The 23,683-nt window shown below is 41.7% G+C and overlaps 1 protein-coding gene across 1 annotated transcript; it reads right to left on the bottom strand.

Moving 5' to 3' along the window:
- Positions 1–1,048: 1,048 nt before the first annotated feature.
- LOC127378780 (transmembrane protein 47-like) lies at positions 1,049–22,642 on the bottom strand. Its single transcript, XM_051428041.1, has 3 exons — positions 22,131–22,642; positions 10,780–10,920; positions 1,049–6,608 (listed from the first exon to the last, which is right to left on the bottom strand). The coding sequence occupies exons 1-3, from the start codon at positions 22,357–22,359 to the stop codon at positions 6,430–6,432; spliced, it is 549 nt and encodes a 182-aa protein (XP_051284001.1). The 5' UTR covers positions 22,360–22,642; the 3' UTR covers positions 1,049–6,429.
- Positions 22,643–23,683: the final 1,041 nt, after the last annotated feature.

A 23,683-nucleotide genomic window follows, 5' to 3' on the forward strand; every position in this document is an offset into this window, starting at 1 on the left:
TTGGTCAAGTATTTGCTCCTCTATGGAGCCTCTCCTTATGTTGATAATTGGCACTACAACTCCTAATTGGCAGGAGTGTTTTCTAAGAGACAGCCTTGACAGCAAACTAGTAAAAAGCTGGCAATAGATATAATTTCTAATGTGTTCATTCAGATAATGAGGGAAAAGTAGTCCTCTTCCTGGAGGAATCTGGGTTTCTCGGAATTAACCCATGATATATTGATATAATGAATGAAGATTTCATTTTGTTATTTCAGAGCATTCAGGGCAGTAACTACCACTGAGCACTGGAACACTGTCTCCGGATAAGGCTGATTTTTGTGAGTTTCGCGGCCACCGTAGTTTCTCCTACACGCTTGGAAGACTGAGCTGTATTCAAATGGTTGCAATCTGCAACGTCACCACTAGATGCCACTGAATCCGACACACTGATCCTTTAAATATCAGTGTTAAATCGTTTCCATACCAGTGGTTTAAGGGTAGTGGGCATACAGAATATGTTCATAATCCAGTGTAGATGATTTTCTGTTATTAAATGAGAAACAAGCTCTGTTCTGGTATAAGAAGAATTAGATTTTTTAGGTTTTGGGCAAGGATTAGTTTTGCCAGACAACCTGCAACCAAAATTATAAAATTTACTGTGTCAATTAGATTTCCCTTGTTGTGAATTGCATACATTTTGTCTTAGAACAAGCTTTATATTATTAAATGGAGGTCTTCAAAAACTGGATGATTGCATACAAGATGGTATCGTCTGCATAAAGAATGACATTGACCAACAAGAATATCTTGACCTAGATATATTTTTTGGTTAGTCCTCTGGGTGCACTTGATTCATTGTATCTTAATTGCCGCTTTCCCTTTGCATCTAACAAATCAGCATACCAGGAAACTACAGTGCATCATTGCACTGAAATTTAGCGAACGTCATCTCTGCTCAATAAGATTATACTGAAAGTGAAATAAACATGACAGTAATCATTTCAGAGCTGAATAAAGATTATGAAAGAAAGAAGACATGACAACAAAATGAGACAGAGAGTGAGACTTTCTGTTCAGTGCTTTAATGTGCCAACGTACAAAGAGATAAATGCTGATTACTGACATCTCTACAATGGCATCTAAAACATGCCAACACACATGCACACACACACACTCTTCCTCTCCCTGTCAAACACACTGACACTCTTCCTCTGTCATTCACTCACATACATACACACTTCCTAAATCCCTATGCACATCATTAGACAGTGTTTCTCTCCAGTCTACTGGGAGATGATGCATAAAACAGAGCGGCCTCTGTTTGCGAGCCTCTACTTTTCTTCAGTAAATGAATAACCAAATAAATGCTAATAGCTACGAGTCAGACCTGGGCTAAAAAGTTCAAGGAACCAGCATGGGTCAGACACCCTGGGGCCACAAATAATAAGTATAACCTATTAAAGGGCAGTTGTGTTTTTGTCGCTGAGCTCATGTAGCTCCCCGTGGATATTACACTGAGGGGCCTAACACAAATAATCTTATTTACCCAGAACCACATTGAAGTGCTTCATTAAAAATCAAAGCATGTAGGTCATTTTTGAAACTGGTGCAAACATATTTGCATTGTCATTTAGAGTCAGAGGCTCTTAATTACAACTGATGTGACATTGATTTCAGCTCCCAATTAAGAAATCAAAAGACACGGCAACTTTAACTGCCTCTGTTCGCTCCTGAAGGCAGCAGCTATGAGAAGTTAGGGTATGTTTGTTTTCTGTATGACAAATTTGAAAATGTAGTATAACGGCAATAATAGCAGCTGCACAATGTTGAACTACCTGATGAAATTAAGCAGTACGTCTTTGATCTGAATCTGATCTGGCATCTGGATCTGGGATTTATCTCCCCTGCCAGATATTTAGAGAGTGTTTATGTGTTTGGCAGGTAAATTAAGAATAAGGGTGCTGTAATACCAGGGTGGCTGCTGACAAATTTTCTGCGCATAAAAAACAATGTATGTTTTTGATTTTGAAAGTATCAAATTGTTAATCTATAAAGTGATATTTGAGATTAGTCCTGTATATTTTAACCCAGGTCTGTTACAGTGTTGGTGCCTAATGTTCCTCTACACCACCAAAGCACAGAGACGTTTCTAGGTAGCAAAAACACCCTCACTAAGTCGTGATCATACAGTATTAAATACAGTAGCGGCCATATCAAATATCATACTGGTGGTGATGATCTCTATTACAGCACTTCCTCCTTGTGTCAGGACTTCTGTTGCGCTCTGCCCGCTCGGAGTAACAGCACACCGAGTCAGGTGACACAAAGTGCTTCGTCCATGACCTGACAGAAAATCTGGTGACCCAACAAAGCTAAACACTGATTAACTGGAGCCCCATCGCTAAACACGGTGAAGCTGTGACATCTTTCTGACAAAATACTGAAGAGCAGGGTCACATGCTGAAAAGCACTCGCTGACCCATAAAGCTGGTATGACTAATGGAATAATGGCTGTAACAGTGAGTGCTATTTCTGTTTTCACTCAGCGCTAAAGAAAACGATGGGTAAACTGTCACATCCTGTCACTAAAAACAATCCACATAAAAGCATCGAAGTTTAGGATTTTTTTTTTTGCCCCTCAGAAGACCCTACTTTCATATCACATCCATCAGTTCAGTAGTACTTACTAGAATATACACTGTGAATTTACAACATGAGGTTTATGTCAGCCTGAAAAGGCTTGTAAAGTGAAATTTAGTGGCTTTAGTCTCCACCATATCCTGCCCACCAGGCTATTCTTAGTAGCACTTTACAGTACATTACAGCCCACAAATTACAGTGTAAATATTTTGTATATACGGGGTACCAGTGACCTGGTAAGGTGAAAAATACATGGAATAATGGGATAACACATTTTACCCAGTACATTTTAAACCTGCATTGGCTCTTTTTTTTGCCACTTTTCTCCTTAGCAACAGTAATTTATACCATATGAATAGCTGGACATTTTGGGGAATACTCTCTTATAGCTTTAGATTTAGATTTAAAAGATTGATACCACTCTCATGTCTGTATGGTGAATATGACGCTACAGCCAGCAGCCGGTTTGCTTAGCTCAGCTTTAAGACTGGAAACAAGGGGAAACAGCTAATCTGGCTGTGTGGATTAAACAATAAAAATAAAACGTGCTAATTAGTGAACTTTATAGGTACTTCAGACAGAACCAAGATAGCTGTATCCCCTATTTCCAGTCTTAAATAAACAGCTACAGTTTAATATTTAGCATACAGACATGAGATGGTATCGATTCTCTCATCTAACTCTCGGCATGAGCGTGAATAAGCGTATTTCCTAAAATGTAAAACTATTCCTTTAATAATTTTTTTCAGCTTTATGACCCAATTTTCCTGTCTTGTTACTCAGCAACAATGTTAATGTACCCTGTAATTAATAAATAGGCACTCAGTCATTTAAAAAACACTAACGATGTAATTTATTTCAATGTAAACACAAAGTTGTTTAATTCCCTAACCTGCCATCTTCTTCCCTTGTACTTCCATCCTGTTAACCAGTAGCTATTTTATTGATACCCTTCATATATTAAATGGTAACACTATAATTTGAGGGCTGTAATCTAAAACGTTATGAAAATCTTCCCACAGCATCGGATCTCAGTCGTTAATAAACTTGAATGAGCTGATTTTAGAAGCTCGGCTGTTGTAGTGACAGGCAGAGCTGTCAAAAACAAATACATTTCCTCATCATCAACAGAGGAGATGATTTTGTCTGTGGTAAACATCATCGTGTCGGTTTATATAAAATAAATGGACTTCTGTCAGCTGCACAGTTCACATTTGTTAAGGTGGCAAGGGAGGCAGCCTGGATCCTATTTTTGGGGGATGGTTGCTTGACAGCTCCACTGTAAATATGTAACAATGGAAAGTACAGACAAGACACAGCTTGTATCTCCAAAATGTCATATTTTTACATTCGACTCCCTGCGCACTTTTGAAATTACAGTGTGTTTTGAAAGGGAGAATGGAGGTCACAGGGTTTGGAAAGTAATTCAACACTCAGGAGAAGTTGAATTTACACTTCAGCTGAGAGAAAACATAAATACGCTTTTGCACAATGAAAGGAAAAGATAGCTTCATCACCTGCCTCATCGCCCAATCTATAATTATAAATTAGTATTGAAGTTGCAATATTTGCTCCTCCATCCACATCCACAACCAGAAATTTCACTGGATCCACGTCTACCACCCAAACAACTGATTAGAGCCCAACCCAGAGGGCAGGGGAAACAGTGGAATTGAGATAAATGCGGTTACAATTCAAATCAGCATGTTGGGACATGAAAGCAGTGATTATTATCAGATCAGCTTTTCTATAAGGTGGTGGTGCTTTGATGTAAGATACAATCGTATGATTTGTCTACAGTATGTGTCCCAGCATCCATTATTCCTGACATTTGACACTGACTGATATTGACATTTGCTTTTCCTGTGCCAACACATGTATGCCCGGCTTGTTTTCCACTAAAATCTACACACACTGGGTGCAGGGCTGATCCCTGACATTTACTGTAGACAAGGAGACAGCAGTTTGGTGTTAATGAAACGTGGCCTGAACTTATCAGTAGATACACAGATCTGGTTTATAAATAGTCAGCTCCAGTGGCTATGTTTACATGCACAAAATAATGTATTGATTCCCCAGAGTTAGGAAATTGTGTCTTTGACAGTAATCCTGTTATGAGTTAAGTACTTTTTTAAAGTCATTTTTGACTATCTTAAATGTTTCTTTTACAATACGTATGCATTTATTTAACCAAAAGATGTAATGCAAATTCCTTAGACTGCTTCCAAAATCACCCCCTTATTTACTCACTATTCCCACCAAAATAAACTCCCAACAGCATAATATATAAGTGTTAGTAAATTAATAATTTAACATGTTTCAAAGTGGATTTTGTGGCACTGCACTGATTTTTGCCTACACTGGCGTTGGTATTGCGTACCTCAGGGCTCGATACTTGGTCCCCAATTATTTCTTGCATTTACTTTCTTCTTTCCTATATGTAGATATGAGATGAGTTTCCACTTATTATGAAGATGACACACAAATATCTAAGCTGTGACCTTGTAAATCACAGTGATTCTGGATACAATCCTAAACTCCAGCTACCACCATCTGGACTAAAAGCTAAAGACAACTTTCACCTGCACCTGAGCAAGGTGCTTGAGACAAATATGCCCCTAGGGATGTCTAGTAAAGTCACAGTTTTTGTTTTTTGTGAATGTCAATTGTCAAACTACTGATGTACACGTAAACATGTCCACTGGGAGCCTGTATCTGCCCGTGGTGTGTGTAGCGGACACTTCTATCCACAAACAGGATGCAAAAGGAGGTCGACCAGAGGAGGAAGGATCCTCCGAACGTCACGGTGCGGAGAAATTCAGCTCAATAGGGAATCGAAATTTAGCAGACCCTTGGAGGCAGCTGAGTGCAGTCCTATCTTACACCTCCGACCATGGCTAATCAATCATGACAGCTGCATGTGCACACCCTGTGGGTTGCCGCGGTAACAGACAAGTGGGTCGATAACAGAATATTGAGCGGGTGTCTTTATTTTATTCCCCCCCTCTTACCTACCCCCAAGAGGAACCTATCTGTCTTATGAAAAGTTATTAAAGCGCTACTGTAGTGTCTGATCCTCTTCCATGTCCTTGTGAAAGTTTAAGAGCTCCAGAGAACCCTGAAAAACAAAATGCCACAACTCCTAACTGAACACTGACGATGAGGAACTGATGGAGCAGGAGACTGGGGAGTAGATTTTTGAAGACGTCCAGCCCGACAATTTGATGTTTACAGGTGAGGATACACGTGCCTTTGCATGTGCATGCGTGCGTAAACGTGCAGTAAAAGCCTCCCAGTCTGACATCCTGTTTCCTAAGTAACAGAGTCATATCAATAGGTTGGGTCGTCCTGGTGACATAATAAGAGTAGTTCTTGCAGTAAAGAAAGAACGGAGGCATCAGCACCGTAACTCTCCATCCTTTGTTACTGCAGAGTTGTCAGTTCTCCCTGTTGTGTCACAAGTCATAGGCATAAACTAGAAAGACTTCTTTCCACCCCCCAACCCCTCCCCAGAGCTGACCTGGTGATGTTAGGGCTGTAAGTTCAAATACCCACCAGCCTCAGTGCCCACACTTCTGTTTACTGAGGCACGAAAAGCAATCCCCCGAACGCCAGCTGCACCCCCCTGAATTTCCCCAGGGGGGGCGGAAGCTTGTGGCGATACAGTTATTGGCTCAAATCCAGTTTATAGTATTCCTCACCGTTCTTGGGAATTGAGCCGTTAAAGGAAAATACCCCCAAATCCCTCCTCGCCCCCTGAATACCTCTCCCAGCATGTGACTGTAAGGTCCTCTACTTGAATCCGGGCTAGTAATACTCCTCATAATTCTTGGGGTTGAGGCAGTAGAGGATTCCCCCGCCGAAGGAGAAGATGGTCCCCCCCCAGGCCAGGCCGTAGCCCCAGTTGAACTCGTGGTAGATCCTCAGGTTGATGCTCTCGATGAACTTGATGGGGTAGAGGACCAAGCTGCAGGCTTGAAGAACAACTGGAGGAGACATACAGACAGTAAGTACAAGGCAAAGTATATATTCTTAAAACAACATCATCATGCTACTGATGATGTGACAGCTGATTGACATTGTTATTGTTTTTATAGAGAAAAAATGTGTCCAGTCTTTTGTGATGATCCCTTGCAGCTGATAAAGGATATTTAAAAAACTTTTACTGAAAGTTTCTTGTGAGTGAAGTTTTGCCTGTATACATTGCAGGCATCCAATATTATAAGAAGACATCTATTGTCTGGTATATTTTGATGGCAGACAGCAGTAATTTTATTGTGGCTAACATTACTAATATCCAGTATAAAGGGGGGTTCTGTGCTCTTAACCGGTGGTTTGGTAGTAGTGTAACACAAAGTAGATGTAGTGTTATACTACTACTACCTGAATTAACTGAACTATAATAACTTGTGATCCTCTGACTTTTCATGTAGCGCCATCATCAGGTCAAAATCTTAATTTGTCCAATATTTAAAAAGCAAAACTAATGTCAGCCTCTTCTATACTTTGCATACCTAAACATCAGCATGTTAGCATTGTCACTGTGAGCATGTTGTTAGCATTTAGCTGTGCCGAAGCCTCATAGAGCTGCTAGATTACAATGTCCATATACTGTAAAAGCTATCATGACATTATAATAATGTGCTTTCTAACCCCCCTGCGGCACGCTCATCCACGATTGTAAGTGGAAAACCTGTCTATAGTCACCATAGAAACTAGAGCTTACATATCATGAAGAAGATGAGGAAGGAAGGTTAGAAAAAATAAAAAGTAATTTAAAATACAGTGTAGTCAGTATCTATATTTAGTATTGCTATTACAGCAAGATGCCAGCCTGGGTGCCAGCTGGAAGAAACAGAAGGGTTGTAAATGTTGGAAATATTTATGTATTTGGTAATTTATCAATTTTAAAACACCAGCTGAACAATAATACAAATATGTGAGCCAACATGGAAAAAAGATATTTGTTCTCAAAGATTTACAATGGTGTATTACACAGTAGGAGGTGAATATTTTATTGATATGTTAATTATTAATTATTGAATGCTGAACACACTTCCTCTGATGTAAAATGAGTTTGCTTTAAGTTTAATTCATGTTAATGGGATTTGGTCGCATACACTATTTTCTTTTACAGTCACGTACAAAACAGTTTAGAAATACTGGAAAAATAGCAGATATTAGCATCGACTGGGTGGTGAAGAGAGTCCATGCCCGGGGGGGAATGTCATTTAGCTCTGTTTAGTTCATTTAGCGCATTTTAGAAAAACAAAATAAATCAAACTCGATCAGGCAAGAGGAAGGAGAAAAGGATGAAAGAGGGGAGAGGGAGGACGGAGGAACTGCAGGACTGCGACAGAGGAGAAGGATCAGAGTTGGACTAAAGGGTCAAAAGAAGCAGGACGAGTTTAGGGAGGGATGGAGGGATGACGGGAGGTGAACGGAGGACGGGGAAGGGAGAGAATGGGCAGAGAGATAGATGCTTAAAATGGGGGGGGGGAGAGATGGATGGCAGTGGAACAAAGGGGAACACATCAATCGTTTCTTCAAAGGGAATTCATCTTGTGGGAACGTAAACAAGCTCTGGCACTTTCCTGCATGGAAAAAAAAATGCATAATACAAAAAAACATGCAAATATTAAAACAGATGGTGTGAAAAACAAGCCTTAAAGAAGTAGCTGGTGGTTAAGAAGTGTGTATGTGATCTATCATTCACTGAGGGTCCTTTTATAGTCCACCCAAAAACATTTTGCCTCTACGCTCGGCTTTTAAGATATCATTTAGAGAGGGTGTTTGTGCTCCATCACGGGGAAAACAAGTGCATCTTGACAGCCAGTGTTTTTTGTTTGTTTGGATGTTAAGTACTCATAGATTACAGAACTCAGTTTTCCAAGCTCTAGAATTAAATAATATATAATGAGTTTAGCTTGAAGTATTGATTATTATTGAATCAAAGTGGTGCATTTTGACTTTTCGCTCAGTAAAATGCTTTAATGAGAATATGGGTGCATTTTTTGTTTGGGTTCCAATCCATGGCGCTGAAAACAACAAACAACTTTATGGTAGGAATCAGCCTCGCAAGAAAACATGATTAGAAATATCTTTTCATCGCTTTTAACTTCCATCTTTTAAAGTCACTTAGTGCTGGTAATATTTTGAAGCCACTATGTGTATTATTTTTTACCCACCTGTCTTTTAATTAATTCTGATGGCATAAGTTTCTGTTTGTAGAAAAACAAGGAAATCCTGTTAAAACTTAGCATTAGGGGCGCCCATATACCAAGCCTGTCACTATCTATTAAAGGAAATTAAAGCCCCCTAAAGATATATATAAATTGCTTTCTGCCAGAGTATCTTTATTATTCTACCACTAGGGGGTGCTAAGTTGAAAACTTTCCAATTCGACACACAGTGGATTTAACATCTCAAAATTAAGAGCTTCCACCGGCTCTCGAGCTCTGCAACCATTGCTGTGGTGAAAGCAAGTTTTACTGACAGTGAAAGCAGAGGCAGAGATCGGTTGATCAGGAGTCGGAAATTGGCTCCCCCGACAGAGGAAGGTAGTCTGTGTAAATGAGGGAGCTATTCAATCTCAGAACATTACCTCAGGATTGGTTCATTGTTCCCCTTTTGTCCAATAGCCACAGTCGCAGCCCCGACATTACCTGCTTCCTTATATCAATGATTACTTGTATTGTAAAAAAGGAAAATCGAAAACATACACAACAGTGTTACTGTCCTGGCTGCATCTTTAGTACAAGACATGAGCAACTGTATTAGAAAAATCTTGTTGTTCTTAAGGAGTGACTTAACAGCAGGCTGAAAATCAATGTTTTGCCGCCCTCGCTGGTTGAAGGTTTCAAGCCACACCAAGCAGTGACTTCATGGTGCACTGACACACCCTGGAGTACACGTTTACATCACTGCAACAAGGTGAGAATTTAAACCACAGAGGAGGACAAACCTGTTGCCAGCTGAAGTTTATTGTAGTTTATTTTAGAAACCAAATAATACATTTGGTTAAAATCTGTCTTTCTGCTTCTGAGTCAATTCTGGATGAATTTGGTAAATACCAGCCAAGTGTTTTGTTCCCAAATCGCATCAGTAAAGCATTTTGAATTTGCTGCAGCTCTGATTCGTGCCTCGAACTGGATTCTTTTGTATTATAATGGCAGCTGAGGCTTAGTATTTTAAGCCACCTCCCTTGCCAAACCTGAAGAAAAAAAACATGATTTCTGAGGAATGTTGTGTTTCTATGCTCAATAAATTGTGGATATCTTGAGGAAATGGTTGAAATGAGGCTATTCTCCCTTCGTATGTCCATATGTATTTAAACTGGAAATGTCCCACTGACTGTTTGCTTTGCCGAGGCTAAAGACAGAAAAGCTTCTCCACCATTACAGCATGCAAAATTATTCTATTTGAATGAGCAGTCAAATGTCAATCCAGACATAATAAGGATGTTTAGTTCCAATCCGTTGCTTTTTCATTCCTCTCACATGCTTTGAAAGTATTTTCCAGGAAAAAAAAAGACTCTAAGTTCATAAAAACCACAGAGCTTCTGTAAATCTCAATCACTTTAAGTTAAGAAGATTTCCTCTTTACTGCTGTATCTCACTTCTGTGGCTTGCACAGTGTGATTGAGAAAAAAGTCCGACAGGCAACACATCCAGCTTTGCAAAATGAAACATTTCACGCCTTAAAAAAATGAAATTTTCCAATTATTCCCGGGAGGTGAGAATGGGGAAAATGTGGAAACTTGACAGTTGTCCAACTTGAGATTGGAGCTGGCTGGGGAAATTAAATGGACAGGCGTGACACTCAGCTCCGACCCTGCTGGGCCCGACTCATAAAAATAAGATTTTCTCTAAATTAGTTTGAGGGAGAGAGGGATTGTGTGTGTGTCAGCGTGTGTGTGTGTGTGTGTGCAGCCTGTGTGCCTACTTAATGAGTAAGTAAGGATTATCATTTAAATGCATGTCAGTTTTCAATGTGATTACCCTGCAACCTTCCAGTTACCTTGTCTAAATTGGCTAATTAAGTGTGTATGTGTGTGTGTCATTAGTGTGTGTATTTTAGCACATAATGAGTGTGTGGCCTCCGACCCAGGACTGGTATTATTGCGTGTGGACTAAAGTTCATTGTGTGTGCGCTGACCTGCAGCGAAAAGCATGAAGGCGACGGGTGCGTAGAATCGCCGTCTTGTGCCGATGCACACGGCAACCAGAGCGACCAGGAATGACATCAGCACCAGGGCTCCACCCCCTAGCAACAGGGCCAACGTAGCAACCTGCCAGTCTGGAATGGGAAGGAGGGAGGAGAAGAGATGAGGGAGGAAGGTGGACAGAGAAAGTGGCAAGAAGAAAGTGAGCACGAGGAGGCAACATACATACAACATGTTGCATAAAAACATTAAGAGAACATTCATGAATAAATGCATACCAGAGCTTGAAATGAATTGCATGAGACCTTGAGGGTGGCCTGGGAGGAGAGACTGAGCCACAGGGGACTTATTATTTTATTTGACATTTTATATTCACCATTAAGTATGTTGATTAGAGGGAGAACATGGGAGGGGGTGAGGACGGAAGGAGGGTAGGTATAAAAATTGAAGGCATGGACAATGAAATAAAAGGGAGACAATATGGTGAAAGAAGGAGGGAAGGAAGAAGGAGAGCGCAGGTACATGGAAGAAAGGGCGGGATGGGGTGAGGGATGAAGAGGGAAACAAAGGAGAGACGCAACGAGGAAGAAGAGTGGTGAAATTAAGGAGGCATGAATACACAAAAGCGGGAAATGGAGGAAGAAAAGAAAGGAAGGAATTTGAAAAGAGGATGGAAAGTGAAAGGAGAGAGGATGGGATGAATTGAAGGCTGGAGAAGGAATGAAGCGAGGCAGGGGGACAGGAGGACAAAGATGGACGGGTGGAAAGGGAGGAGAAAGTTAGGAGAAAAGGAGAAAGATGGGATGAAGAAGGTATAAAATAAAGGCTGGGGAAAAGAAGAAGCGAGGAAAGACGTGGTAAAAAAAAGGAGGAACAAAGGAAGAGGAAGGAGGGAAGACAAGGGATGGGAAGAAGCAGTGGGTCCAGGAAAGAAAGAATACTGAAAGGTAGAAAAACAAAGGTGGGAAAGGATGAAAAGAATACATGAAAGGGCAAAGAAGGAACAAATGAACGTGCGTAAGGACCACAAAAAAACAAAGGGAATCGAGGAACAAAGGGGAACTGAGGGGAAAAAAGGGAGAGACGAGTTAAACTGAGATGAAGAGAGGGTTGATGGCGACAAGGCGGCGAGCGTCTCCGAGAGGGTGATGTGCGATAAAAGAGGGGAAACGTGCAAGTGGAGAGGCACAGGCATAATGTTACAAGGACAGAGAGAGGGCAGCGTGAAAAGTAATGCCAAAGAAGGAGGAGATGGAGGGGGGGGAGTTGAAAGTAGAGGGGAGAGGAGGAAGAGGAGAAGGAGTTGAGGAGGGCGTGAAGGGGCTGGGGACAGAGCAGCGCTGAGTGAAAGTAATGAAGAGAGAGAGCACTTAGTATACCTGAGCTGACAAAAAGCCTTGGCTAAAAAGCCTTGCTGGCATGTTATCAAAAACCTGTCTGCATTTATACTTAGGGAGCACCATGACGCACTCTGAAATAGCACACGCAGACACATGGTCACATGCAAAGACACACCCTAAACTTGATGCCATATATCACATCAAACGGCTGCAGACACGGTCGATAAAAAGACTCGACATATTTGGACAGAAAAAAGCGAAGCGAAGAGTTGAAAATGCTTTAACTTGAGAGAAACGTTGTGACATATCCCGCGGGTTGAGGAAGCTAGTGTTACTTAAGCACACAAAGGGGGAAAAAAGGGGGAAAGAGACACTGTTTTGCTATTTTAGGAGTTAAAGGTGGAAAACAGCCTCCCTGTCCCTCAAACTCCCGGCATCCTGTTAGTTTGCACGATTTATTCAAAAGGGTTATCTTCTTTTTCTAGCTTATGGTGGCTAATGTTAGCAAACTTAAGATACATGTTGCTGTGTAACTGTTATTAAAGACATCAGTTTGCTCTCAATTATATGTTTTAGCATGCCACAAATAGACATTTCAATGAATCAACAGAAATTAAACGTGCCATTATCCTGCAATTGCCGCTTGTGGCCACAGTTGTCGCTGTTGAGCAAACGTTACATGAGACTCTTTGTCCCCTCAGAGGTCAGCGCTGTCAGTTAGTGTGTCAAAGTTCACTTCTTGATTTCTCTGAGAAAAAAAATCTCATGCGGATCCGCTGTGAGAAAATCTACTGAGCGATTTCCACTGGAATGAATGGATTTCACTGCGTAATTTCTCCATTTCATATGCTGGTGTGACCACGCACGCACACACACACACACACACACACACACACACACACACACACACACACACACACACACACACACACACACACACACGCACACCTCGTCCTGTGATCCATCTGGGCTCGGAGGGAGAAAAAGAGAGTTGACCATTTTCTCTAACCTTTTATTCCATCTGTCTGCCTTCACACTGTGATCAGATGTGATGTTGTCAAATTGGCCGGGCTCCTGTAAGCTGCTATAAAAACCTATTTCTGTACTAAACTAGGAAGTGCTATGTTACAAATAAAATAAATAAAATAATCTGTATTCCTTGAGGACAAACAGAAGCTCTTAAAAAGACAAACTTCAAACTGAAAGCTCTGGATAAAAAACATCAATGAACCGTATCTGATGCAGAAATGTAACTGTCAGTACAGATGCAAAGCCAATGCACACTAGTTGACATTAGCAGTATACTGCCAAGTGAATTTATTTTTTTATTTTCCAGCTATTTAAGGTGGGTAAATACAGCCGGTGCCTACATTTACTAGCGTGGTAAAAAAGCTTATGAAAGATGGATGGTGGAGGGGGAGAGATAAGGGAAGATGAGAGATTTAGAGGCAGAGGGAGGGAAAGAGAGATGGAGATAGAGGTTGAAAGATGAGATGCAGAGGTGGATAGTGGGAGGCAGAGAGGGACGGAGGAAATTAAAGATGAGAGAGCAGGAAGAAGAGAGGAGAGATAGATCTTTGGTACAATCAGAAGCATCTTGTAACACGAATGCAAAGCAACAAAATCAAGTGCAGGTCGTTTTCTGGTCAAACGCCTATTCAGCTTTATTAAAATGCTTCCCGGCAGCGAGGTATACACAAAAGCCCACTGAATAGTTTGTAGCCTTTGACTCTGATCTGCCTGAGTGGCTTTGTGCGCACATGTTTGAGTCTGTTTGCTTTATATTTTAGTTCAGCAAGAGCAACAACACTGAGGCAATTCTGTTGCCCCCCTGAGAGTTGCCCAAAAATGTAGCCCTGTATAATAAATGCAACAAGGTACACAGGAGTGGAGTGAGGGATGAGAGACGTGGAGGGTTAAAAACAAGGCTCAAGTGTTTTATCATTCATTCATATTTTACTCCCCTCAAAGCACAGAGCGGGTTTCGCTCAGCGGAAGCAGTCTCGACCAATCAAAAGTCAGCATGAAATGGAAAGGCATCAAATAACCAATCAGAAGTGAAAATAAATGTCAGTCTCAGCCGTAGTTCAATGGGAATCATATCTCTCTCTCTCTCTCTCTCTCTCTCTCTCTCTCTCTCCCTCAGACTGACTCACACACACATATTTCCCACCAGAGTAGATTGAACTTTTGTAAATGTGTGCTCCATCAGTACAAGCCCTGTGAGGCACTTAAATCGAGCACGCATGTTGGGGGGGGGGGTTGGTTATGCCTACAGGAATGGGTTGGGTTATTCTGAAGTGGGGCCGTATGAGGTTCTTATGCGTAGTCAGTGTATTTACATAGAGAAGCTGGTGATTGGAGAAGCAGACAGGAGTGCCAGCACAGACACAGAAGCTAAGTGATGGACTGCTGTGGACGGAGACAGCAACAAAATTTATTTTGGCCACTTAAAATTTAAAAAAGTAAAATAATTAACCTGATAAGTAACCACTGAATCATTATTTTTATTTTTATATAGCTTTTTGTTTTGGAGTAAATACTAGAGTAACTCACACTCTCTAGAGACTCCCTCTTTCTCTGTCTCTCTCATTGAGACACCGACACACACACACACGCACACACACACTAGCTTTTACTGTACAACTATCTTTTATCTTTGATATACATACAGTAAGCAAAGCCCTCTCTTCAGTTTTCTTTCCATACACACTTTGGTATATGTAGCTTGCAAATTAGTGCTTACCACTTTCTCACACACAGACACACACTGTGCTGTGTTGTGAGAAATTCTTCTTGCTGTAATGTGACCGTTTGCCATGTGACAGGATTACTACACGGTCACATTTTTTCTATTCGGCAAAGCCACTCCAAGCTGCCTTGCTGATTAACCACTGTAGTACTTTAGGTCCCTGCATCCAGAAAAAGAAACCATCAGTCCTGAAGCTGCAAATGTAAAATCAAGAGTACGCACATGACATTGAAAGTTGCTTTAGCCCTCAAAGCTCAGAAACAACCCGTTACCAACAGATACCTCTGAATCAAAGACATTAAAGGGTCGGGTCATTGCTCATGTGTCATGAGCCAGAATAAATAAAAATCAAAGGCTCGGAATTGGCTGCCGACAAAAGCAGAGCTTCAGGGTACTGTAAGGGCGCACAACTGCCAGAAGAAATAAATAAATGATAAAAACAATGCAGAGATCTGTGCTGATTGTGGATGTAGAAGTGCCCTTTATGTTTTTAAGTGGATTATGTTCACTTGTGTTTCTATCCGCTCAGATCAACTTGTTAGCAGAGGGTCACACCAAGAAACCTACGTCATTTAGGCAGAGCTGGCAAAGTGTGGAGACCTTCATGGTTTACCGCAATAAGATATAACATGACTGACCTGTCTGAGCTTTCGTGCACACTGCTGAGCTCCTGATATTCACTGATTATACGGTGGGATCCTCTGAAGTTTCACAACTCTCCAAATGCAAAATAAAATAAATAGTGATGCAAGGACTAACATGTTAGTGTCATAGCTGCAGGAATGGCAATGTCTGTCTGTTGGTCAATCCACCACTTTGGACATATCGCCGCAACTATTAAATTGATTGTCATGAAATTGTCATTTAGATTAGATAGATCATTTTTTTGATTAGCCAATTAATCATATAGTTTATTAAAAGTCAAATAAACAGCTTTAGTTAGTTGGTTCCACAGAAACCAAAGTGATTTCAACCAACCATCCAAAATCCAAAGTAATTCAGTTTACTGTGTCAGAAGTGTTCCAGATTGCAGATGATCCACTAATCATAATCGTTTCAGCTCCAAAATAAACTTCACAATGTAGACAAATTGAAAATAATCAGCTTAAATTCTGAAACCCCCAGAAATTGGATTTTGAGTGTTTTTTGGGGGGGTCCTGTGTGTTAATTAAGTGGTCCGAAATCCCTTGTGTTCAGCACAGTGGATTTAAAAATCTGAAGGTCTTTTTTTAATCCTTAGATTTAATCAAAGACCAATGTAATAACCAAAATATGAAAAACTGTATCCAAGTGAACATAGCAGATTAAAGTTTAAAAACAGGTGCTTCATTTAAAAAAATATAGAAGTATTGCAAGTGAATACCAGAGGGATAACTGTATTTAAGACAATTTTGTTCTTATATGTCCATAGATAATTTAGAATTTGTTTATTTTAAGACGCTTTATGTGCTGCAACATGCTGCTGCTGTGATGGTGCAAATGCTTTGAAGAGAGCTTGATTTGCATCCACCAAAAGGATTATGTGTGTTTGGCCACATGCAAATCCATTTCCCCATCATGCCCCCAGAGTGTGTGTGTGTGTGTGTATACGTGTGTGTGTGTCTGTGTGTGTCTGTGTGTGTGTTTTGGGGATGGCACGAGGGAGCTGTAGGTTCCTGGCTATTCCCCTGTCTGTCTGCCTGCCACAGAACTGAATGCCACATCATTTCCCATTCCTCGTTCAGCGGCTACAAATAGAACGGGCGTCTCTGGGGGCCGAGCTCACTGAGAGGAGAGATGGAGGCAGTGGAGAGGATGGGAAGGAGAGGAGGGGGTCAAGAGAGGAGGAGAAGAGGGAGAGAGGGGGAAAAGGGGAGAGACCTGACCCCGGAGAAAATGGAAAGGAGAGATGGAGATGGAGAGGGCTGAGGAGGATGGCGAAATTACAAAGGGAAAATGATTAACGTTAGAAATGTAACAATGAAGCCCTCAGGGAGGAGAGGGACAGAAAGGAGGGAAGAGAGGAAGAAAAGGAGACAAAAGGGAGTGAGGAACAAACAAAAAGGAGATAGAAAAGAGGAATGGGAGGAAGGCTGAGTATTGAGAAAAAGACAATTAATTTAAGAGTACAGATGAAAAAGAGCCGGGGAGTAAAAGCAACGGATGGATCGATAGACTGATAGAGAAAGATGAGAAGGGCAGAGAGCGAGGAGGCATTTATGGAGGTTTTTAGGACTTCAGTGGGGACTGATCTCAAATCTGTGACAACAAAGAGCGACAAATGTGGGTCAAAGCGGGCCAAAACTGACACCACTTCCCTCTAAATTTGTTTAAAATCAGATCAGTCAAAACTGAGCAGATCTTTTGGCATTTATTCTAAAATGTGTAAATATTACCACACGCAAAATTAAGCTGAAAAGGCCAATGTCAGAATTCTAAAGAGGAGGAGGAAGAGGAAACATATTTGGTTTCCTTGTTTTTTTTTAGAATCTCTGGCTGTAACCAAATCAAACTGTGAGCCTGGGAAATCTTCTCTCAAGGTCAGGTGAATGACAAACCTATTGGTGGCGACGGCACATCTTTCTGACTGAATACATAGACACGTGTGTCTACGTGATTGAGTACAAAGCGTGAAATCGGAGTTGCAAGAAAAGAGGAATGGGAAAAGGAAGGGGTGGGCGAGGGGAAGCGCGGATGAGAAAATGAGAAAAGATGGAAGGAACAACAGGAGGGATGAATGAATACCGGAGAGCGGGAGGAGGTGGTTGAGCCTGACAGGAGGATGTAAGGAGTAGAAGAAGTGACTCCGAGGCAGAGAATAAGAAGAGAAAGAAAGTGGGTTGGCTTTCAGGTGGAACTTCTTTGGGTTCAAACACCATTTCAACAGAGCGTAGAGTGCGTGTGTGACAGGTAGCGGTTCCCCTGATGTCTGCCTTTAAGGCCAAACGCCCACTATAAGAGTTTTCATCTGAAGCCATGTCCTATTTGCCAAACATGAGGGAATTGAACTCCAGGATTTCTGCGCGGAGCCGACTTGATCTCATACACTGGCTGGTTGTCAACTATCGATCTTTCTGTACTGTCATGAATATCAAAAATCCCTTTCGCCCTTTTCAGACATTGAACATGGATTGCCTCATCTGTGTGTTTAAGTGATGGCTTTCTGGTACATGAATGTGTGTTACGGCTTTAGTCCAAGAGCCACAATTACGTGTGATATTTGGCATCTTAAACTGGATCACGCGATCAATTAATTCATACATTTCACACAATTAAACTCAAATACCAGTGCTGTCATCGGGTGCCACAGGACAATCAATCATAGGAAGGTACAGTAGCTAGTTACACATATATAAAGAAGTGGAGTTGCCTAATTTGCAGCAACCCAAACTGCATGATGTCCAGGAGGAAAAAAGACATTATAAAGTACTTTAGCAAGCAGCGCTGTACTGTAAGTCACTATCTTATTATGCACCGTCAAATCTGGCAAATAAGACGCAACGATCTGTTTACAAACCTTAGGCTATTTCTTGGTGCAAGCTATTTTTCAGAAATTTTTTTTTTACCAAATTATGCTTCTAAAAAGTAACTGGGACAAAAATGCCCATTTTAAAAAGTGATGGTGACGTGTCCCCAGTGCCCCCAGTGGAAATAACACCAATGTATGTGCATTAATAATACAAGCCTGAAAACCAGCCAAGCATAGATGCCCCACGTCAGCAAAAAGCCTGTCATTCAATGTAATTAGATTTAATTTACCCCTCACAAGACTAACTCTGTAATCATACAACCATCTTGGGTTAGAAACACACAAATTTGTCCCATATACCATCCATCCAACATGACGTTAACATCCAGCTGAGGACCTTTGTTACATGTTATTCCCTATCTCTCTTTTCCATCGTTTCCTGTCATCCCTGTACAGTCAAACCTCTAATAAAAAGAACATGCTCCATTTCACTATGCGTGACCTAGTAAGATTGCTTCTGTGACTTTTACACAGTGGCCCAGGCTCTTACTCAAACATGAGACCGACATGTTAAACTGACCATCACATACCAAAGGATACACACGAGGGGCTTCAGATACTCATTACAATGTATGCTATAATTGTACCTGCATTAACAAGGAAACTCATATTCCAATTACTGCAGCTGGTATTAACACAATAGTTCTGTTCTATTCAGCACAGTGAGATCATTGCTTTATGCCTTTAATTTTCCATCTCACTCCAATTAATTAGAAGCTACGCTGTGCTTGTTGTGAACTACAGATTTCTTACTCTGATTGAGGTATTAAATGATCTGTCTGTGCATACATTACAGCATTTTGCTCGTTGCTGTTGTTTAACCCTGTGTTGTACACAGTATTCTTAAGGCGGGGTCACATGAGAGAGTGCTACAGAGAACTTTTTGCATCTTTGTGCATATTCTGTTTACTCCCTCCTGACATTTTGTTCACTATTTCTATCAAGACAAAAGTTACTGAAGATGGAAAATAAAGCTTAGGTTAGCTCAGTTGCTAAAAGTTCACACTTCTATTCATGAGACGAAATCCATCGAGTCCTGTCTCTGAAGCATTCCTCTCTTGCATATTATTATCACTGTATTCATACAGTGATTCATCTTAATGCCAATGAGTGTTATATTGTGTGTTGTTAATAAAATCTGCAAACTCTCCGTATGTTTGTCCTCTTGAACAGTATGGTGGCCCACCATGATCACACATCCTTATCTTGAAGTACCCATGAGCCAGCCAATTAATAACTGCCAAAGTCAGCGGGGGCGGCACCGTAGAAGCTCTGCCAAGCAGAGATGCCAAGTAGGAAAAGGTGAAAAGACAATTTTCCTGCTGTGATAAGTTCAGTTTCACATTATTACAAAAAAAGAATCTTCACAATGAATGAAAAGGATGAGCTAAATTAACAGAAACTGCTGCTTTGGTCTGTCTCAGGTGCTGGAACAAGCCAAGAGAGCTGGCACAAGCAGAGAGTGATTTATTTTTTAACATCTGTGTGTGTGTGTGTGTGTGTGTGTGTGTGTGTGTGTGTGTGTGTGTGTGTGTGTGTGTGTGTGTGTGTGTGTGTGTGTGTGTGTGTGTGCGTGTGTGTGTGAGAGTGTGTTGGTAAGGCTCACACACTTTGGAGCCATCACACACCTGTCGCACCAAGACATCTAATTAGGGAGTCCTGGTCTGGAGTCTGGACGTGCATGTATGTGTGTGTGAGAAGGAAAGAGAAAACTGCTGAAAGTTGCGGTCACAAAGTGTGTAAGTGGATGTGTGTGTGTGTGCACAGGTCCTAGGAGAGGAGGTGCGGAGATGTAACAACAGAGAAATCAGAGTGTGACATGAAATATTCAGCTGGGCTTCAGAAGAGACTGTCCAGAAATAGGTCAGCTCAACGTGGTAGCTTCTTATTGGCACAAACACACACACACACACACACACACACACACACACACACACACACACACACACACACACACACACACACAGTCACACACCAATTTACACACGGACATCCAGACACCCAGACTCTCCTTCTGTCTCCACACACAGACAGTCAGGCACTCATTCACTTGAATACAAATATAGATAGATAGATAGATAGATAGATAGATAGATAGATAGATAGATAGATAGATAGATAGATAGATAGATAGATAGATAGATAGATAGATACTGTTTGTCGCAGTGTCTGACAGCTTTAAGACCCTTTAAATGATCCCTATTTAATGCCCCCCATGTGTAATTAGCACCAGTCAGCTCTTAGTGTCACAGTGGTAGTAAATAAAGCCACTTTAACCTCATTTAAAGTAACACCCGTGAACTCTTGTTTCCCTGGAAACCAATCCAACATCCAAGATCAACCCCTCCTCTCTCTCCAACCCCCCTTCCAAAAACTGCAAGACCTCTCTTGGGCGCGACAACAAGGCCGTTTTCTAGACAACAAAAGAAGGGGGGAGCATAAAAAAGGAGCGAGACAGGATGAGCTCTATATCAAGCCAGCACTCCCCCCCTCCACCACCCCACCGCTTTCTTCCTTCTCCTGTGTTGACAAATGAATTAATTAGGCGCAGGTAAGTGGCAGCACCCAGGAGAGTTGATGGGCTTTACCATAAAGGTGGTGGCAGTTATGCAGCGTTAATAATCTACATGGTGATCATTATGAAGTAGCATTTACAGCGGCCCCTAGAAAGGCCCACAGGCAGGTTCAGGTGGATGAGCATTTGTTAGTGTACAGAGAAAATCACAATCACAATGTATCAGACCTCAAGACAGACACTTTTTGCCATTAATACAACTTAAATTGCATTTTTAGAGCTGCAACTAACTTTCTTTTATATTATATATAATGTGACAATTATTTTTTAAACAAAATGTCAGAAAATAGTGAAAAATGTCCAAGGTGACATATTAAAATTACTTAAAAAATATAAAAATATTCAATTTACTCTCATAGAAGACAAAGAATATCAGAAAATATTCACATTAGAAAAGCTGGAACCATTGTATTTTTTATTTAAAATTTTTAAAAAAGATCTAATGATTAATAGATTAATTTCAGTTTCAGCTCTAATACATTCATGAATAAACTGTTCACCTCTTCCCTGCTGCTCACCCACCTCCCTGACAGACCTGTGGTCACATTAACATCAGGGTTAGTATTTACCACACGTTTTAGTGTGTTTCTAAAATGTCATGTCTGCAGCTTTTTAAGAGGGGAAAAGGGGAGCGGTGGGGAGCAATGTGAGGGTATGTCATTGGGCTGTGGTGCTGCAGGTGGCACAAACTGCATTAATGCCAGTTCAGAGCATTTTATTTAAATGATCCATTTTTTCCTTCATAGTTAAAATCAAAAACCTGAAATCATTTTTAGTATAATTCAATCTGAAGTGCACTCCAGCCTTTTCCTTTATTTCACCTCCACAATAGTGAATGTGGAGATCCCAGTGGAGTCACTGGTTGACAGAGACTGTCAGGATGAGTCTTTGTTATGGTCGAATAGACACAGCGGGGAGCCACCATACTGCTCAGGACAATACCTTCCTGTGGCTTGCACAGATTATTGTCTCTAGGAATGCCCTTCCAGAGGTGAGGATGCATCCTCCCCTCATCATCATCAGCTTCAGCATCATTCAGAACAACTCTTTGTTCTAACAGCTTCTGTTAACACACGGTTACAGCGTCCGGTGCGCACGGGACAGGACAGATGAAGCGGTTGTTATGATCTATGTGCCCATACATTGTGACCCCCCCCCGCTCCGGTTACCTGAGCCCAGCGTGCTGCTGCACTGCCAGTTCTCGGTGCTCCCCGGCTTCCAGCAGGACTCCCACAGGGACAGGTAGTACTGGTCATCGGCGGTCACCCACGCCGGGCTCATCACGGCTCCCACATCCAGGCAGAGCGCCAGGAAGACGCACACCAGCCCGACCAGCTTCAGCGGTGTCAGCGGGGAGCTCCGCGCCGACTCCTCTGTCTCGGTGACAGCAGACGACATGGCGGGGCTGGAGTGGCGAAAAGAGGGAACCGGTTCCAAACCGGGGAGGATGTGGATGTCTGTGTGTGTTAGTGTATCCAGACAGTGTGTGTGTGTGTGTGTGTGGATGTATAGGAGAGTCTGGTGAAGGGAAAAGTCTGAGCTGAGTTGCTGCTGCTGGTGCCGCCGCAGCCGCCTGCGTTGCGCGCTGGACGGACGCTGCGCCTGAGCACCGCTGCCGACGCGCACCGGAGATCTCCACCGTTTACAGCGCTGACGTCAAGACACCGAGGGATCAGCAGGTGCTACAGGGTCCTAAAGACAGAAGAGAGAGAGAGAGAGAGAGAGAGAGAGAGAGGAGGGGAGGGAGGGGGGGGACACCGCTCAATCAGGGCCGTAGCTAGGATTTGAGAATGAAAGAGGTCCTGAGCCCAAATCCCATTCAGTCACACCAGCCACCAACCAAACTTTGCCCAATTTTGTGAGTATTTAAAAACTAATCTCAATTAATCCCATTACTTCATAGCCTGTCAGCTGATTCCGACACATTTTTAGACTCAATATGTCATAATGTGACAAAATAGCCTATTAAAGAATAAGTTAGAATAAAGCAAAGTGATCCCCCACCACAGTTGGGCACATGATAGTGTGGAGTAGGATTTAAACCAGGATATAAATGAGTAAAAATAAAAATACTCACCAAATCCAGATTTTTTTTGTCATAAAATGTTATATTAATCTATATATTAATAATTTAATTTTGAGTAATCAGCTAGTTACACAATAATGAGCACATTTCATGGACACTGGACTCGGAGAAGAGTGTGAAATGTTGTATTAACACACTTGCACTCATTAGACCTTTATTCATGACTTCAAAAAAATTTGATGCTGGATTCCTTTTTTTTTAAGATTAAATATGAAGGACTTTCTTTTGCAGTGGAGGGAGACGCAAAGAGCAGAGGACAAAGGGAGAGCACACACAATGATGGAGCAGGAGAAAGTGGGAGGCACATGAAGGAATATTATTGTTTCTTCTGCATACTAATGACAAAGCCAGAGACCAGACAGAAGAGACAGAGGGAGACGAGGAGGGAGGGAGGCCTTAGAAAGCAGAGGTGAGCAGGTTTCAGGAGGCAGAGGCATCCGTATGTTTATTCAACCGGCAAGAAAGGAGGGATGGAGAGACTGACAGAAGGAAAAGATGGCCTTGTTTACCCTCCATCAGGACAATAATGAGCGATGATGAGGGAGAGACAGAAGGAGGCAGGGGAGCAGAGCAGAGAGCGGAGGAGAAGAGAGGGGAAGGGCAAGAGATAGAGGTGAAAGAGATGGAGGGATGGAA

This window comes from Dicentrarchus labrax, unplaced genomic scaffold (assembly GCF_905237075.1).
Source record: "Dicentrarchus labrax unplaced genomic scaffold, dlabrax2021, whole genome shotgun sequence".
NCBI lineage: Eukaryota > Metazoa > Chordata > Actinopteri > Moronidae > Dicentrarchus > Dicentrarchus labrax.

Excerpts from the sequence above, each read along its gene's own strand:
- LOC127378780 (XM_051428041.1), bottom strand. The coding sequence starts at position 22,359 with ATGTCGTCTGCTGTCACCGAGACAGAGGAGTCGGCGCGGAGCTCCCCG. Across the intron at positions 10,921-22,130 it reads CAGCAGCACGCTGGGCTCAG|ACTGGCAGGTTGCTACGTTG; the intron begins GTAACCGGAGCG and ends TTCCCATTCCAG. Across the intron at positions 6,609-10,779 it reads CTTCATGCTTTTCGCTGCAG|TTGTTCTTCAAGCCTGCAGC; the intron begins GTCAGCGCACAC and ends TGTCTCCTCCAG.